Source organism: Microcebus murinus, chromosome 4, assembly GCF_040939455.1.
Source record: "Microcebus murinus isolate Inina chromosome 4, M.murinus_Inina_mat1.0, whole genome shotgun sequence".
NCBI lineage: Eukaryota > Metazoa > Chordata > Mammalia > Primates > Cheirogaleidae > Microcebus > Microcebus murinus.
In genome coordinates, this window is record NC_134107.1 from 53,574,238 (window position 1) to 53,592,807 (window position 18,570).

At 35.5% G+C, this 18,570-nt stretch overlaps 2 protein-coding genes and 1 pseudogene across 2 annotated transcripts; all 3 read left to right on the forward strand.

Moving 5' to 3' along the window:
* The first annotated feature begins 267 nt into the window (after positions 1-267).
* Positions 268-1,200, forward strand: LOC105859908 (olfactory receptor 5P76-like). Its single transcript, XM_012744157.3, has one exon. It carries the CDS (start codon positions 355-357, stop codon positions 1,198-1,200), a length of 846 nt encoding a protein of 281 aa, XP_012599611.2. The 5' UTR covers positions 268-354.
* A 6,252-nt stretch (positions 1,201-7,452) lies between these two features.
* On the forward strand, positions 7,453-8,400 carry LOC105859899 (olfactory receptor 5P76-like). The gene has a single exon (XM_020286879.2). It carries the CDS (start codon positions 7,453-7,455, stop codon positions 8,398-8,400), a length of 948 nt encoding a protein of 315 aa, XP_020142468.2.
* A 5,418-nt stretch (positions 8,401-13,818) lies between these two features.
* Positions 13,819-14,864, forward strand: LOC105859898 (cyclin-C pseudogene; annotated as a pseudogene).
* Positions 14,865-18,570: the final 3,706 nt, after the last annotated feature.

Here is an 18,570-nt window from a genome sequence, read left to right on the forward strand (position 1 = left end):
TTGATTTTAAAGCCACTTTAACTGCCTTTGGAATCAGTATGACAAAAAAGGACATTATTTGAAGGAAATATTTCTGGTGTTCCTGATAAAAATAATTTTCAAAGCATAGACAGACTCATCATTTCATGTAAAAATATACTGGTGCTGGAATATCTTTATAATGGCCATAAGTACTAATAAAAATGAAAACTAAAAATTTTTAACTGGTGTACTCTTCTCGTCACAGGTTCATTTTGGGAGCAGCTACATTGTCTCATGGAGTCCTGGGTGTACGGGAATCACACTGCAGTGACCAGGTTCATTTTATTGGGCTTAACAGATGATCCAGTCCTTCGGGTCATCCTCTTCATACTCATGCTATGCATTTACCTGGTGACCATATCTGGCAACCTCAGCACAATCATTCTCATCAGAATCTCCTCTCAGCTCCATCATCCTATGTATTTTCTTCTGAGCCACTTGGCTTCTGCTGACATAGGCTATTCATCTTCTGTCACACCCAACATGCTTGTGAACTTCCTGGTGGAGAGAAATACAATCTCCTACCTTGGATGCACCATCCAGCTTTTTTCAGTTGTTTTCTTTGGGACAGCCGAATGTTTCCTTCTGGCTGCCATGGCATATGACCGCTTTGTGGCAATCTGCAACCCACTGCTTTATTCAACCAAAATGTCCACTCAAGTCTGTGTCCAGTTACTCATAGTGGCTTACACAGGTGGTTTTCTTAACGCTTGCTCCTTTACTTTTTCCTTCTTTTCTTTATCTTTCTGTGGCCCGAATCAAGTCAATCATTTTTTCTGTGATTTTACTCCCTTAATTGAACTCTCCTGTTTTGATGCCAGTGTCCCTGCTGCTGTTCCCTCATTTTCTGCTGGTTCCGTCGTTGTGGTCACTGTGTTTGTCATAGCCGTCTCCTACATCTACATCCTCATCACCATCCTGAAGATGCGCTCCACCGAGGGGCGCCACAAGGCCTTCTCCACCTGCACCTCCCACCTCACTGCGGTCACTCTGTTCTATGGGACCATTACATTCATTTACGTGATGCCCAAGTCCAGCTACTCGACTGACCAGAACAAGGTGGTGTCTGTGTTCTACATGGTGGTGATCCCCATGTTGAACCCCCTCATCTACAGTCTCAGGAACAAGGAGATCAAGGGGGCTCTGAAGAGAGAGCTTGAAAGAAAAATATTTTCTTAACGACACTTGTTATTTTGTAGGATTTGATACAATAATGTCCCACAGATACAGTAATAAACAGAATTTTTCTGTGGTTACAATATAGCTGACCATATATCATTACCCAGTGTGCAGTGATTTTTTTTTAGTACTAGGTAGATTTTTAGATATCAAATAGTAAATCACAGGCTGATAGGTATCTCTAATAAAATTAAATTAAACTTATAATTAAGAAAACATACACAATCTGCTGAAAACTCTAAGGTGTATTCATATTTCTTTCAAAAGTAGTCATCTGTCATACTTTCATTTGAAGACATGTGAGATAAAGGGACAAGTTACCTGCTCTCTATATACTTAAGAGACATTGTTGATACAGGGGTAAGAAAACTTCTATAAACACGTTTATTTATAAAGTGTGAATACAGCGGTCACATACAAAACACCGGCCCATAACATTGCCAAAATCCAACTGGGTACAAATGGCTATTTTCTTTATTAGGGTCTAGTCCTAGTCCATGTTAAGTTGGCTCTGTGTATCTTGACTCTACCTACTGGACTGTATGGATCATCCTTCCTTTTCCAGAACAATGCTGCCCATATTATACCTGAGTAGTTTTTTTTGTCATATTTCCTGACCAGTCTAGGCTAAGAGTCTATAAACCTTTCGCTTTGCACTGTCCCTGTCCCTTACAGTACAAGCTGATATATTTTCTTCAAAAATATTGTGAGAGTCACCAGAGAAATGCAAATAAAACCTCAGTGGGATACTACTTTACCCCCACTTTTATGGTTAGAATAAAAAAGTAAGATGAAAAAAGTGTTGGTGAGAACACGGAAAATTGGAGCTTTCTTACACTGCTGGAGGGAATGCAAAATGGTGCAATCATTTTGAAAACTGTCTTGCAGTTTCTCAAACTATTAAAAATACAGTTATCCTATCACTCAGCAATTCCATTTCTAGATGGATACACAAGAGAATTAAAACATATGTCCACACAAAAATATTTTCCCCAGTGTTCTTCACTCACTGACTACTACTGTTGAATGCAGAAGTCTTTTAGCTCAGAGAAGAATCAGGGTTGAACATATAAATTAAAGAGTAAACAATATTTAAGTAGTATTTAAATTGAAGAAATCGCATGAGACTCATATGTGGCTATAAACATAAGGATATACAGGATAAATACAGGGTAGCCCATCATTAAGGGTCTGATAGAGTTGCAAAATCTAGCCAAGATTAACACAACTGGACAAGAAAGGCAGAATGAAATCCAAACCAGGAATGTAAGTTTTCAGAAAACAAAAATGAAAGTGATTCAAGATGAGAAAGTATGGATACTTGTTTAATCCTTCTGAGATTTGGCAATACGGCATCTCTAGGTAATTTAGCAAGAGCAGTTTCAAAGTGGTAAAATTGAAGCCACATGGGAATGTACTTGATATGTAGCTAGTAGGTGAAAAATAATTTCAGCAAAGGATATTTCAGGAAGAAAGAATAACTCATTTCAGCTGGGTCATTTTGCTACATGAATATTGGACAATAAAGGACTATAATATTGGAAAACAGTTATGCTTATGGTGGAGAATTCTCTACAAGTCAGTCTAATGAATTTGGACTTGAATCATTTCAACTACATTATGTTCAATCAGTATCTACAATTTATTGATTGTAAAATCAGGTTATAAACTATATATTCAAGTATTTATATGTAAAGTATAATTTTAATTTTATAAAAATAAAAGTTTGTTTTTTCAAAAAGATAAATTTCTGGGAGAATAAAAATCAAGGTGTTAGCAGGAGATAATTTATAGAAAATGGCCTATATATCATTCAGGGCAACTGAATATTGGTGACTTAGCCAGTCTGGATAACTAAGGGGAATTTAATAAAGGAACTATCTGAAAACTTTGAGCAGAGTTTAGGAAAAGCTTCAAGGGTAACGTTGCACCCAGGGATAGTGATCAGCTCAAAACCTGAAGGTGTAAAAGGTCTGGGCAGCTACTGGACTTTGGAGAGCTGTGGTAAGAGAACCACCTGCCAGGATCTGTGGCATTTGGTGGAGCATAACGACCAACCTATGTGACCCAGGAGGGGGAGAGCCAGGGAAGTATTCAAGCCTCAATCTCCTCTGCCAGCTTTTCCCAGAAGCCACAGGCAAGGGAAGCTGTTCATACAGTCCATATAGGTCAATCTCTTGGGATTATATCAAGGAGGAAATGGGTAGAAACTGGATGTGGGAAGACAAGCAGTAGATATCTACCACTCTTGGGTTTTTAACTTTTTTCTATGCTTATTGTCTGTATATGTATGTATTTATTAAATGTACATACAAACTTGAATTTTTTTGTAATGCTAACAATATTTTCAAGTTCTAAAACTAAAGAAGAAGGAAGGAGGAAGACTATTTCTGCATCTATTGCAGGTGATTCAAGGGGATTATGCACACCAAAATTTAAGTAGTGTCAGAAGTGGCTATGCAAATGGAAAGGAGGTACAATACTGGAATGTCATTACACTGTGTTGCAGGAGTTTCCTTGGGATAAACTAACCTTGGTAAAGAAGTGTGCAGCCATAATTTCACCACAGTTAGGTCACTGGAAGAAGTGCCCTCATTCGGATATCTCTTTCTAGCTGAACACTTACTATACAACTATTTCTTCAACATACTGCAAAATGTTTACTCAAAATTGAATATCAGAAGAGGAAATAAGGTGTAATTGAATCCCATGTGCAAATCATTAAAAATGTTTAAGTTGATTGTGAGGTTTCTGAGAAAATATAAAGTGTGCAGGAAGAGACTCTGATTATCTCTTCCTCCTCCCATCAGGTATTTCTATAGGAGAAAGTTTGTCCCAGTGTTTTTTAGGCTTTGTAAAGAGATATGGCAGCGACTTTGAATAAGTTTCTTAATATCTTTATGTTTCATGTTTCTTAATTCAAAACTGTATATTATATTTATACAAATCACACAGTGTTGTGAGGATTAAATGATATGAAGGTAATATTACATATGTATATGTGCATGAGTGTATAAAACATTTAAAAAGTTTAATAAAGCGAATGAATATAAATTAAGACTCCAAAATACTTCAAATGCCCAGCTAGAAAAGGAAATTTTAAAATGTTTTTATTCACTAAAATCTATTACATTTTTAAAAATAAAGGAAGATACAAAACCTTTGCAAAAACAAGGCATGAATAAATAAACATACCAGATAGGAAGATTTAATTTTGTATAGAAAGTAATATTCTCTAAATTAATTTCTGCCACTAATATACATCCATAGAGAATCTCAACCAATTTTTTGGTTGAAACATTACAAGCTGAATTAAAATTTACAATAGAGAATATGAAGAAGACCCCAAAAGCAATCACAGCAACAACAAAAATAAATAAATGGGAACTGATCAAATTAAAAAGCTTCTGTACAGCCAAAGAAACTATCACGACAGCAAACAGACAACCTACAGAATAGGAGAAAATACTCACATGCTACATAGCCAATAAAGAACTGATAACTAGAATCTATATAGAGCTCAGGAAAATCAAAAGGAAAAAAATCAAACAGCCCTATCAGAAAGTGGGCAAAGGACATGAACAGAAACTTTTCTAAAGAAGATAGACTAATGGCCAAAAAACAAGAAAAAATCCTCAATATCTCTAATCATCAGGGAAATGCAAATCAAAACCACAATGAGATATTACTTAATTCCAGTGAGAATGGCCTTCATCAAAAAGTCCTCAAACAATAAACGTTAGCATGGATGTGGAGAGATAGGAACACTCATATAACTGCCAGTGGGATTGCAAACTAGTGCAAACTTGGTGGAAAGTAATATGGAGATACCTCAAAGAGCTACAAGCAGAACTACCATGTGATACAGCAATTCCATTTCTGGGCATCTACCCAAAGGAAAAAAAAAGACATTCTATAAAAAGGACATCCACATTTGAATTTTTATATAGCAGCACAATTCACAATTGCAAAGGTGTGGAAACAACCCAAGTGCCCGTCAATACATGAGTGGATTAATAAAATGTGGTATATGTATACCATGAAGTTCTACTCAGGCACAAAAACAATGGTGATCTAGAACCTTTCGCATTATCCTGGATAGAGCTGGAGCCCACAAGAATGGAAAAACAAGCACCACATGTACTTACAAATTGGTACTAACTGATCAACACTTATGTGCACATATGGTGGTAACATTTATCAAGTGTCAGGCAGGTGGGATGGGGGAGGAAGGGATGGGTAAATTCATACCTAATGGGTACAGTGCACACTGCTGCAGGGATTAGGAATGCTTGTAGCTCTCACTCAGGTGTGGCAAAGGCAGTATATGTAACCTAAACATTTGTACCCCCATAATATTCTGAAATAAAGAGAATTAAAATAAAAATAACTTTACCTCACACTACAACTCATATTATCTCAAAGTACTTAATGACAAGTCTCATAGATATCAATACAAAATACTTATCAATAAACAATATTGATTGCATAAAGCTAAGGTTAGCATTTGTATCTGAAATTTAGGACTAAATATTTCTTAATTCAAAATATCATAGTAAACTTGTAACCTACCATTCATCTATAAGAATTTGTTATATTATATGTTCTAAAAATTGTTAAACAAAGGATATAGAAGTATCCATGAACACCTAGATAGAAACAAAAGAATAAATTGACCACTTGAGTATTCATAGAATCTGGAAAGATTAGTTATTTTTGTGTCTGAATTGAACTGCTCAATTTCCACTACAGAAAATAATGATGCTCCATGGTGCCTTTGAATTCACAATGGAATTTCTGGAGTCTTCAGAGATTTTTCCTCAAAGGAAAATAAAAATGAAAGATACCTATATAACCACTATGACTTTAATTTGTTACTGAAAGATGGATGAGTTCTCATTGCAAGAGGTAAGATGTTGGCTCTTCTTAATGAATCCAATGTATCAATTTTCATTTACTCTTTAAGCACACTTTATATCTGTACTTACTAGCCATCGTGAAGAAACAGGGCAAATGTGATCAAGTTATTAGCTACTGAGCAACTTTGGCTGAATTGCTCTGTTCCCACCATCAGTTTCATGTGAGTAAACAGGCATAATGCAAGTCACCAGGATTCCCTGTTTATCTACCCATAAGACAGAAAGACTCAGATGTCTTTCAACACTATTCAAACTTAGCACTCTGCAATAATGTTAATAAGCTCACTAGCTTTGAGTCACTTTCAGCACTTATGGATATTATAAATATTTCAATTAAAAATTAAAAATGTGAAGATGATGTAAATATTTGCAGAAAGACTTACTCTGCTTAGGAATCCAAATGCTTTTAGCTTAGAAGCAACAACATATTAGACAAAGCTTGGGATTTTGTCAGAAAACTAAGAGATGAGGGTCAACCTAGCCACTAGCTGGATATTCCTTCTTCAATTTTTAGGCTATACTTTATTCAGCTCTATATTATGTTGAAAATACTATTATTCATTCTGCAAAACTCCAATTAGAAAACATTGTTATAGTAGGAAGTTATTTGATTTATTTAATAAGTATTTTTATTATGTGATGAATATTAATCATGTTTTTGCATATTGATTACATTGATATCTCAAACTACTTGAAAAAATAAAACAATAATGTATTTAATTATAAATATTTTAAAGATATCCAATAAATTCACTATAAGTGACCTTATTCATAATAGTAATTTGACATTCCTTTCTGGTAATAGAGTTGAAAATAATTTTATTTCTGCTTTTCAAAAAATGGTCTTATCTAACTGATAGATATTGTGAAATGTGTTACCAACCAGCTTCCTCTTTGACATATAAGATGCCAGAAGACCTAAAGGATAAGCTGTTATCAACTCATTGCCAGGCGTGCTGGACTTTATGGTATTTAACTTCACATGTTGTATAGTTATTAAAGGAATAAGCAAGCAGACTTCCTCTGAGTTTTATGTTCTGACTCTACTGCTTGCTATGTTACCCTATACAAGTTAAAGTTTAATTGAAAGCCACTTTAACTGCATTTGGGAAACAATATGACAAGAATAGGACACTATTTGAAGGAGATTTTTCTGGTGTTTGAGAAAAAAATAATTTTCAATCACAGATAGACTCATCATTTCATATAAAAATATGCTGGTACTTGAATATCTTTATAATGATCATGTGCACTAATAAAAATGAAACCAACAAATTTATAACTACTGGTCTGTTCACATCACAGGTTCATTTTAAGAGCAGTACCTTGTCTCATGGATGCCCCGGTGGATGGGAACCACACTGGTGTGACAGAGTTCATTTTATTGGGCTTAACACATGATCCAGTCCTTCGGGTCATCCTCTTCATACTCATGCTATGCTTTTACCTGGTGACCATATCTGGCAACCTCAGCACAATCATTCTCATCAGAATCTCCTCTCAGCTCCATCATCCTATGTATTTTCTTCTGAGCCACTTGGCTTCTGCTGACATAGGCTCTTCATCTTCTGTCACCCCCAACATGCTTGTGAACTTCCTGGTGGAGAGAAATACAATCTCCTACCTTGGATGCGCCATCCAGCTTGGTTTAGCTGCTTTCTTTGGGCCAGCTGAATGCTTCCTTCTGGCTGTCATGGCTTATGACCGTTTTGTGGCAATCTGCAACCCACTGCTTTATTCAACCAAAATGTCCACTCAAGTATGTGTGCAGCTACTTGTAGTGGCTTACATGGGTTGTTTTCTTAATGCTTCCTCCTTTATGTTTTCGTTCTTTTCTTTATCTTTCTGTGGCCAAAATCAAGTCAATCATTTTTTCTGTGATTTTGCTCCCTTAATTGAACTCTCCTGTTTTGATGCCAGTGTCCTTGCAGCTATTCCTTCATTTACTGCTGGCTCCATCATTGTGGTCACCGTGTTTGTCATAGTCGTCTCCTACATCTACATCCTCATCACCATCCTGAAGATGCGCTCCACCGAGGGGCGCCACAAGGCCTTCTCCACCTGCACCTCCCACCTCACTGCGGTCACTCTGTTCTATGGGACTGTTACATTCATTTATGTGATGCCCAAGTCCAGCTACTCGACTGACCAGAACAAGGTGGTGTCTGTGTTCTACATGGTGGTGATCCCCATGTTGAACCCCCTCATCTACAGTCTCAGGAACAAGGAGATCAAGGGGGCTCTGAAGAGAGAGCTTGGAAGAAAAATATTTTCTTACTGACACCTTTTATTAGTAGAATTTGATACAATGATGTCTCATTAATAAAATATTAATAATAAAAGGAAATAGAGTGTCTGTGGTTAAAATATATCTGCTCATGCATCATTACTCAGTGTGGAGCTTTTTAGTAAATGTAGGGGGTAGATATTCAGATCAAAAAGTAAATCAGTGGCCCATAGTGAGTTATCATTAATAAAATAAAATTTAATTTACAATTAGGAAAACATTGTTGCACATGAAAATGTGCTTACTCTGGCTCAAATCCTTTCAAATTTTATTCAATTTTTTCTATAATTTGTTCTCTACTGTAAGTTAAGGTTGTTATACCTCTAAACCCTTAGACTGTGTCCATTTTCAAAATTAGTTTATCCTGAGATAAGGCTGATAACTACAGTTATGACTGAGTACATTATGAAAGGAAATGACAAAGTGGAACCAAATAATAACATTGATGGAGACATTCTCCATGCACAAACGTCCCCTACTAGGAATGAGCTTTGTGGGCCTGTAAAATTCTGGTCTGTGTTCCTGGCCTCCTGTTCTGGCATAGTTACAGCGCTCACTAGAAGAGAACAAGAAGTGTTGTCTCTAATTGTCCTGTGAATTTCTGTTTCAGGTCAAAATAATTGATTATTTTGCTGGAATGAGAGGAATTTCTGATTCTTTAGGGACTGGGTGAAATAAAAACAAGCAATAATTTCTTGGAGAATAATCCAATTGCAAGATGTCATTGAGACTATGGAGAAAAACTTCGTTTGTGGTCTCAGTCACATCTTACTCAGGAAGCTCCAGGGGACTTGACTGTCTCTCCCCTAAAATTTTGACTGGCCCCTGGAGAGACTATGTCGACCTCAATATGTTGACAACTACCACATTTATTTCCCTTTCCTGTCCTCTCCTTAGTGTTTCAGACATTAATTCTTAGCTTTTTGCTGACAGAACCACAGGAAATTAATGACTATGCATATATCTGTTAGGTGTATAGGGAACGGGTGACTTGTCTCTTTAGTTCACATGTCTTCAAATTAAATTATGGCAGGCAACTACTTTTGAAAAATTATGAATATAACTTAGAATTTTCAGCAGATTATATATTTTTTCTTAATTATAAATTTTTCTGTCAACACTTTTGTTTATAAAATGTGAATAAAGTAGTCACATAGCAATCATTGCCCCAGTAACATTGCCAAATCCAACTGGATACAAATTGTTATTTTCTTGATCAGGGCCTAGTCCTAGTCCATGTTAAATTGGCTCTGTGTGTCTTGACTCTACCTTCTGGATCTTTGGTTCCAGCATCTAGATCATTCTTCCTTTTCCAGAACAAATATTGCCCATGTTACAGCTGAGTAGTTTTCTTGTCATATTTCCTTCCCAGTCTAGACCTAGAATCCACAGACCTTTTACTTTCCATTGTTCCTATCCCTTGTAGTACAGGCTGATATATTGTCTTCAAAAATTTTGTGAGAGTCACAAGAGAAATGCAAATAAAAAGTAGTAACTCCCTTGATGAGGTACTACTTCACATCCACTTGTGTGGTTGGAATCAAAAAGTAAGATGATAAAAAGTGCTGGTAAGAATGTGATAAATTGGGAGCCCTCTTACACTGCTGGAGGGAACGTAAAATGGTGCAATCACTTTTGGAAAACTATCTTACAGTTCCTCAAGCTATTAATAATTAGAGTTACCCTGTGACCATAAATTCTACTTCTAGATAGATACTCAAGAGAATTAAAACATATGTGCACACAAAAATATTTTCTTTATTATTCTTCAAAAACTCAATGCCTACTACTATTGAATGCAGAAGTCTTTTAGCTCACAGAAGAGTCAGGGTTGAATGTATAAATTAAAGGGTGAGTAATATTTAAGTAGTATTGAATGAGTATTGAAGAAATTGCACGAGACCCATCTGTGGCTATAAACATAAGGATAGATAGGATCAACTACAGAATAGTAGATCATTTAAGGGTCTGATAGATTTGCAATACCTAGCAAACTTGAACACAAGTGGACAGAAGAGGTAGGATGAAATCCAAACCAGAAATGTAGGTTTTCGGCCGGGCGCTGTGGCTCACGCCTGTAATCCTAGCTCTTGGGAGGCCGAGGCGGGCGGATTGCTCAAGGTCAGGAGTTCAAAACCAGCCTGAGCAAGAGCGAGACCCCGTCTCTACTATAAACAGAAAGAAATTAATTGGCCGACTGATATATATATATAAAAAAAAAATTAGCCGGGCATGGTGGCGCATGCCTGTAGTCCCAGCTACTCGGGAGGCTTAGGCAGAAGGATCACTCGAGCCCAGGAGTTTGAGGTTGCTGTGAGCTAGGCTGACGCCACGGCACTCACTCTAGCCTGGACAACAAAGCGAGACTCTGTCTCAAAAAAAAAAAAAAAATGTAGGTTTTCATAATACAAAAATGAAAGTGATTCAAGATGAGAAAGTGTGGGTACTTGTTTAATCCTTCTGAGATTTGGCAATGTGGCAACTGTAGGTAATTTAGGAAGACCAGTTTCAGAGTGGTAAAATTGAAGCCACATGGGAAGGTACTTTATACATAGCTGGTAGATGAAATATATTTTCAACAGAAGGGTAGGCCATGAGGTAGGAAAGTGGCAAGGATATTTCAAGAACAATGAGTACTACACACTTTCGGTGGGTCATTTGGCTACGTGAATGTAGGTCAATAGAGGATTATGATATTAGAAAACCGCTATGCTTACAGTGGAGAATTCTCTATAACTCAGTCTAATGAATTTAGACTTATATAATTTCAACTGCATTACATTCAATCAGTGTCCATAATTTATTGATTGTAAAATCAGGTTATAAACTATATATTTATGCGTTTATATTTATAGTACGATTTTAATTTTGTAAAAATAAAAGTAGCACCTAAGTGGACACATAGGTACTACAGTAATAGGGTATTGGGCAGATGGGAGGGGGAAAGGGGTGAGTATATACATACATAATGAGTGAGATGCGCACCATCTGGGGGATGGTCATGCTGGAAACTCAGACTTGTGGGGGGAGGGAAGGAAAGGGCATTTATTGAAACCTTAAAATCTGTACCCCCATAATATGCCAAAATAAATAAATAAATAAATATATATATATATAAAATTAATCAAGAAAAAAAATAAATGGGAGAATAAATATCAAGTCGATAGCAGGAGATAATTTGTAGAAAATGGTCTATATATCATTCAGGGCAACTGAAGGAAATTGGTGACTCACTTAGTCTGGATAATTGAAGGAATTTAATAAAGGAACTATTTGCAAAGTTGTGGACAGAGTTTAGGAAAAGCTTCAAGGACAATGCTGCACCCAGGGATAGTGATCAGCTCAAAACCTGAAGGAGCAAAAGGTGTGGGCAGTTACTGGCCCTCGGAGAGCTGTGGTAAGAGAACCACCTGTCGGTAGCTGTGACATTTGGTGGAGGGTCACAGCCAACCCACGTGACCCAGGAGGGGAAGAGCCAGGCAAGTCCCCAAACCGCAGTCTCCTCTGCCAGTGTTTCCCAGAAGCCACAGGCAAGGGAGGCTCTTGATCCAGTCCATAAGGGCATTCTCTTGGGATTATATAAATGTGGAAATGGGTAGAAAGCAGATCTGGGAAGACAACCAGGAGATATCTAGCACTCTTAGGTTTTTAATTTTTTTCTATGCTTATTGTCCTGCATATCTATGTAATTTTAAAATTCACAAAAAACTTGAATTCCATTTGTGATGCTAAAAATATTGTTAAGTTCTGACACTAAAGAAGAAGGAAGCTGGAAGAATATTTCTGTTATCTATTGAGGAGTTCCAATGAGATTATACACCTAAAATTTTAAGTAGTGTCAGAAGTGGCCATGTAAATGCAAAGCAGGTACAATACTGGAAAGTCATTATAGGAGTGTGTTGCAGGCACTTCCTTGGGGTAAAATAACCTCAAGAAAGAAGTGTGCAAGTATAATTTCATTCCAGTTAGGTCACTGGAAGAAATGCCTTCATTCAGATATCTCTTTCTACCTGAACACTTACTGTACAACTACTTCAACATAGTACAAAATGTTTACTCAACATGACTATCCAAAGAGAAAATAAGCTGTAATTGATTCATATGCACATATCATTAAAATGTTTAAGTTGATTGCGAGGTTTCTGAGAAAATATAAAGTGTGCAGGAATTGACTTTGATTATCCCTTATTGCTCCCATGTAGTTATTTCTACAGGAGAAAGTTTGTCCCAGTGGTTTTCAGGCTTTGGAAAGAGATGTGGCAGTGACTTTGAATAAGTTTCTTAACCTCTTCGAGTCTCATGATTCTTAATCCAAAACTGTATATTATATTTATACAAATCACATAGCATTGTGAGGATTAAAAGATGTGAAGATAATATTACATATGTGCATGTGCACATGTGTTTAAAACATTTAGAAAGTTTAATAAAGTAACTGAATACAAATTAGAACTCCAAAATTATTTTTTTCCATTATGCCAATACCCAGCTAGAAAAGAAAAATTTTAAATGTTATCTTATCTAAACATTTATTCAATGTTTAGAAATGAAGGAAGATACAAAATCTTTGCAAAAAGGAAACATGAATAAATTAACATACCAGATAGGAAGATTTAATGTTGTATAGATATTAATATTCTTTAAATTAATTTCTATAATTAACATAAATCCATTGAGAATCTCGACCAATTTTTTGATTGAAGCATTGTACAAGCTGAGTTAAAATTTAAAATGAAAACTAACTGTGAAAGTACTACCAAAAAATCTTACCAAAGAATTGTGAGGTAGTAACTATCCTGTATTAATTCACATTCCAAACTATTATAAAACAATGAATTTACTTACTCCTGGTTAGGATATTAGAAGGAAATAAAATCTCATTCGCATGTGGCAAGGAAAAATGTATAAAATAAAAAGCATCATTTTCTAGAGGGCTATCAAAGAGTACTGGATGAGAGAAAACCGATTAAATTCTCAAGAGGGAAGAGTATTTAACAGAACTGTAGCAGCATCTATACTCAGGGGCAAGCACATAGTCTTGATGTCATTGGGTAGAAGAATAGGTTTGCTACAGAGAAAAACTTTGTAAGAATGAGAAAAAAATATCCACGACTGTAATGACAGTGTGGGTTGGTAGACTTTGGAAGAAACTCAAATTAGAAAATAAATTGTTTGGCCTAAGAATTCTCCGTCTTGAACCCCTCTGGGACTTTGGAAAGAAAGTGGCAGTGGAGGAGGCATTTGAAAGCTACGAAGGCCAGGCTCCTAGCACTCTGGGAGGCTTAGGAAGGAGGATTGCTTGAGCTCAGGAGTTTGAGGCAGCAGAGCTAATTTGATCTGGGAGCGTGGTAAACGGAAGGGCTGGGTCTATGTCGTTCCGTGGGCCACTCAGCCGGCTGGTGGGTGCTGTTTTATCAGGGCAAGCTGTGTTCCATGGCAGGGAACTTTGGGCAGAGCTTCCACTATTTGCAATAGATTGTGGATAAACAAGATCTATTGAAGGAGCGCCAAAAGGACTTGAAGTTTCTCTCAGAAGAAGAGTATTGGGAAATTACAAGTATTTTTTACAAATGTTATCTAAGCATTAGGTGAACATCTTAAATTAAGACAAGAAGTTATTGCCACTGCTACAGTCTATTTTAAGAGATTCTATGCCGGGTATTCTCTGAAAAGTATAGATCCTGTATTAATGGCTCCTACATGTGTGTTTTTGGCATCCAAAGTAGAGGAATTTGGAATAGTCTCAAATACAAGATTGATTTCTGCTGCTACTTCTGTATTAAAAACTAGATTTTCATATGCCTTTCCAAAGGAATTTCCTCATAGGATGAGTCATATATTAGAATGTGAATTCTATCTTTTAGAACTAATGGATTGTTGCTTGATAGTGTATCATCCTTATAGACCTTTGCTCCAGTATGTGCAGGATGTGGGCCAAGAAGACATGTTGCTTCCCCTTGTATGGAGGATAGTGAATGATACCTACAGAATGGATCTTTGCCTACTGTATCCTCCTTTCATGATCGCTTTAGCTTGCCTACATGTAGCCTGTGTTGCACAGCAGAAAGATGCCAGGCAGTGGTTTGCTAAGCTTCTGTGGGGGAAAAGACTTGGAAATAATCAGGGTTATTTTAAAACTATATGAGTAGTGGAAAAATTTTGATGAGAGAAAAGAGATGACAACCATTCTTAGAAAGATGCCAAAACCAAGTCCTCCTCCACACAGTAAAGGAGAACAGGGTCCAAATGGAAGTCAGAACTCTAGCTACAGCCAATCTCAAAACATTCTGAAGAATTCCATAGTGGACCACTTGGAAATAAACCATTGGACAGATTTACGTAATGTCTTCAATGGAACACAAATGAAAATGAATAGCTTGTTTCTGTCAAGCATATTGGGAAGTGATTTAATTTTTGCAAAATAAGTTTCTTTACCTAATTTGATTCTATTACATAACTGATTAAGTCTGTTCTTTATAAAAGTTTGGAAAGGTTCCAAGGGGACCTACAGACAGATATACATAGATATTTCAAAATTAATGTTTTTGATTAGTATAATGTTTCTTAATTTGGATAATAAAAATTGTAGCTTTTTATTAAGACAGGAAACATGCAGCATAATTTCTTTACATTTCTCTTTGGTCATTGAGGGACCACAAAAGGACATAAAAATTGAGTATGTGAGGGGTTCCCCCCATACGTTTAACTTTAAAACTGTATTTAAAGAATCAAATCTTATAAAATCCTTGAAGATTTTGATAACGATGTTGATAATTTCAGGGAAATTAATCAAGTACCTATTGATTTAAAAGTGTATTTTATTCAATAGTTTTGGTATCTTGCCATGGAAGATACTAGCCCCAGCCCAGCAGAAAAGTGCAATATGTATAGCATACTTTGACATTTTAAAAGTAATATTACATAACCATTTTGAAATGCTGGGCAAACAGAAGAAAACCTACATGAAGTTACTTGCAATTAATTCACAGTTAATCAGGCATTTTGAAAATTTAATTGGATAGAAAACCATAATAAGGTTGAAATTTGGTAAAATTTTAATGTCAATTTTTACTGTGAAAAGTTTTTTATAAGATATACACACCCTAGTTTAATTTTGTGTCTTAATGTGGATTTACAAATTTATCATAAGTATCCTGAGCCAGGAACACAATCAGGTTTCAGGCCAGTTGGATACTGGCTATTCTTAATTCTCATATGAGTGTAGGACTTCGTACTAAATGTTATGTCAGTGGGACTGTGCTGTCTGTGGAGCTTAATAAATTAATCATTTTCTTCAGACTTGAAGGAGAATGGTAACATTTGGAGTCATAGGATATTGATGTACAATTTAAGGATTAAAATTTTTTAATAAATCAAAAAAAGACCCCATCTCCACTAAAAATAGAAAAATTAGCCAGGTATCATAATGCACACCTGTAGTCCCAGCTACTCAGGAGGGTAAGGCAAGAGGGTTACTTGAGCCCAGAAGTTAGTGGATGCAGTAAGGTAGGCTCATGGCACTGCACTATATCCAAGGTGACAGAGTGAGATTCTGTCTCAAAAAATAAAAATAAAGCAACACGTAATTTCGCTATAAATGCTAGACACAGTTAAAAGGCTGACATTATCTAGAGAAGGAAGAAACCTATATGTAAAATACTTTTGCATATGTGGTTTATAATTCAAAACATTTAAAAAACAGCAATAAGAGGCAAATGCACACAGATGTCACAGATATCTGGAATTAACAAAAAAACTTTTTAAATAAATATAAATATATTAAGTAATTTAAAGAAAATGTGGATCTAATAGGTGAAAATAAAGCCAAATTTATGAAAACAATAAAGCTCAAAAAAGAACAAAATGGACACCCCAAAACTAAAAAATTAAACATGTAAAATAAAAATACATTGTATAGGTATAACAGACTATGGAACAGGAAAAAAATAATTAGAAAACAGGTTATTAGACATTATTGAAGCTGAGAAGTAAAAACAAAATTAAAAATGAGCATAATATAAGGGAACATTAAGATAATATCATAATCATATAATATAACACATGAATATTTGGAATTCCCAGGAGAGAAGAAAAAGAATAGAATACGCCTGAAAAAAATATTTGAAGAATAAGAAAATTTGCCCAAAATTGATGGAAAACACCAATCCACATTTCATTGCTATGTACAATAAATTTAGACATATTATGCTTTCCTGAATGATTAAGCATTTTATCAATACATATGCCCTAATATTCTCCAAATATATGCAAACCATACATCTGATAAAAAGTTAATATCCAAAATATATAAGGAACTGAAACAACACAATAGCAATAAAACAACCTGTTAAAAGTGGGCAAAGAACCTAAATAGTCACTTTTCAGAAGGTGGCATACAAATGACCGGTGGGTATATGAAATAATACTCAAAATCACTATCATCAGGGAAATTAAATTAAAACCACAAGGAGTTATCACCTCATACTTGTTAGGATGGGTATTATCAAAATCCAAAGCATAACAAGTGCTGGAAAGGATGTGGGGAAATGGCAATCCTTATACATTATTGATGGCATTGTACACTGGTATAGCCATTATGGAAAACAGTATGGAGTTTCCTCAAAAAGTTAAAAATGGAATTGCCATACATTCCAGCAATCCACTTGTGGGTGTATATTAAAAAGAACTGTAATCATTTTATCAAAGAAATATCTGCATCCCCATATTCATTGCAGCATAATATCACTATAACCAAGATATTGAAATAACTAGATGTCTGTCGATTGATCAATAGATAAAGAACACGAAGATACACAACACACATACACACACACCCTGAAATATTATTCATCATGAAAAAAGAAGTACATTCTGACATTTGTGAAAACATGGATACAACTTGAGGATATTATGCTAAAAGTGAAATAAGCCAAACACAGAAAGACAAATACTTCATGATCTCACTCATACAAGGAATTTCAGTAGACAAACTCATAGAAACAGAGTAGAAAGGCGTTTGCCAGGGGTTGGAGGTTTGGGAGAAAAGAAAGGATTGGGATTAAAGGGTAGGTGAATATCAATAAAATTTTATCAATAAATTTTATATTAATAAAATTTTCTTCAAAACATGGTGAATACCTTAAATATATACAATTTTAATTGTCAATCATACCTTAATCATACTGTAATAAAATGTATTTTGTATATTACATACCGAGATCTTAGTAATTTAGTACTATAATACTAGTATGTGTTTTGTAGCTATCTTAGAATTTCCTCTTTAAAGACTTACATACAGACGGGGACATTTTTGCTTCTTCCTGTTTGAACTTTATGCTTTTTGTTACTTTTTATTGTCTTATATTAATACCTGGGACCTCCAATATAATGTTGAATAGTAGTGGTGAGGATGGACCTTCTTCCATTTTAACCAAACATGGATGGAAGTGATTCAATATTTTACTATTAAGAATGATGTTAGTTGATCCTCCTAAGTGAGGTATCACAAGAATGGAAGAATATGCTCCAAGTGTACTCGCCATCAAATTGGCACTAACTGATCAACACTATGGTGCTCACACGATAGTAATATTCTCCAGGGATTAGGGGGTTGGGAGTGTGTAAACTCACAACTAATGGATGCAGTGAGCATTGTAGGGTTGAAAAGGCACACTGCAAATCATGGTTTAGGTATGGCAAAGTCATAACATGTATCCAAAATGTTTGTACCTCCATAATATCCTGAAATTAAAAAAAAAGAATGATGTTAGTTGAAAGTTTTTCGTAGATGCTATTTCTTGGGTTTTTGTTGCTGTAATAGTTGTCCTTGCTGTTACTGTCTTCCTCTTTCCTGCTTGCATATGGACTATTTTAATTTTCTTAAAATTCCATCTGAATTTTCATGCTGCCGTTTTTTGGCATACCTCTTTGCATTATGTTTTTAGTTATTGCTTTCAGAATTTCAGCGTATGCCTCTAAATTTTCAAAGTTTTCCTAGAGTTAACCACGTATTAAATCACATAAAATAGAGAAACTTCGAAACCTTGCACATTTCTTTTCTTCCTGCCACCTTTATATTATAGTTGTCATACAATATGTCTTACATCTCTGCACACAAATATCTCACAAGAAAATGTTACAATTTTTTACCAATTTGCTGGTAAA

What these genes read in the sequence shown, in the direction of transcription:
- LOC105859899 (XM_020286879.2), top strand. Translation starts at nt 7,453, where the DNA reads ATGGATGCCCCGGTGGATGGGAACCACACTGGTGTGACAGAGTTCATT.
- LOC105859908 (XM_012744157.3), top strand. Translation starts at nt 355, where the DNA reads ATGCTATGCATTTACCTGGTGACCATATCTGGCAACCTCAGCACAATC.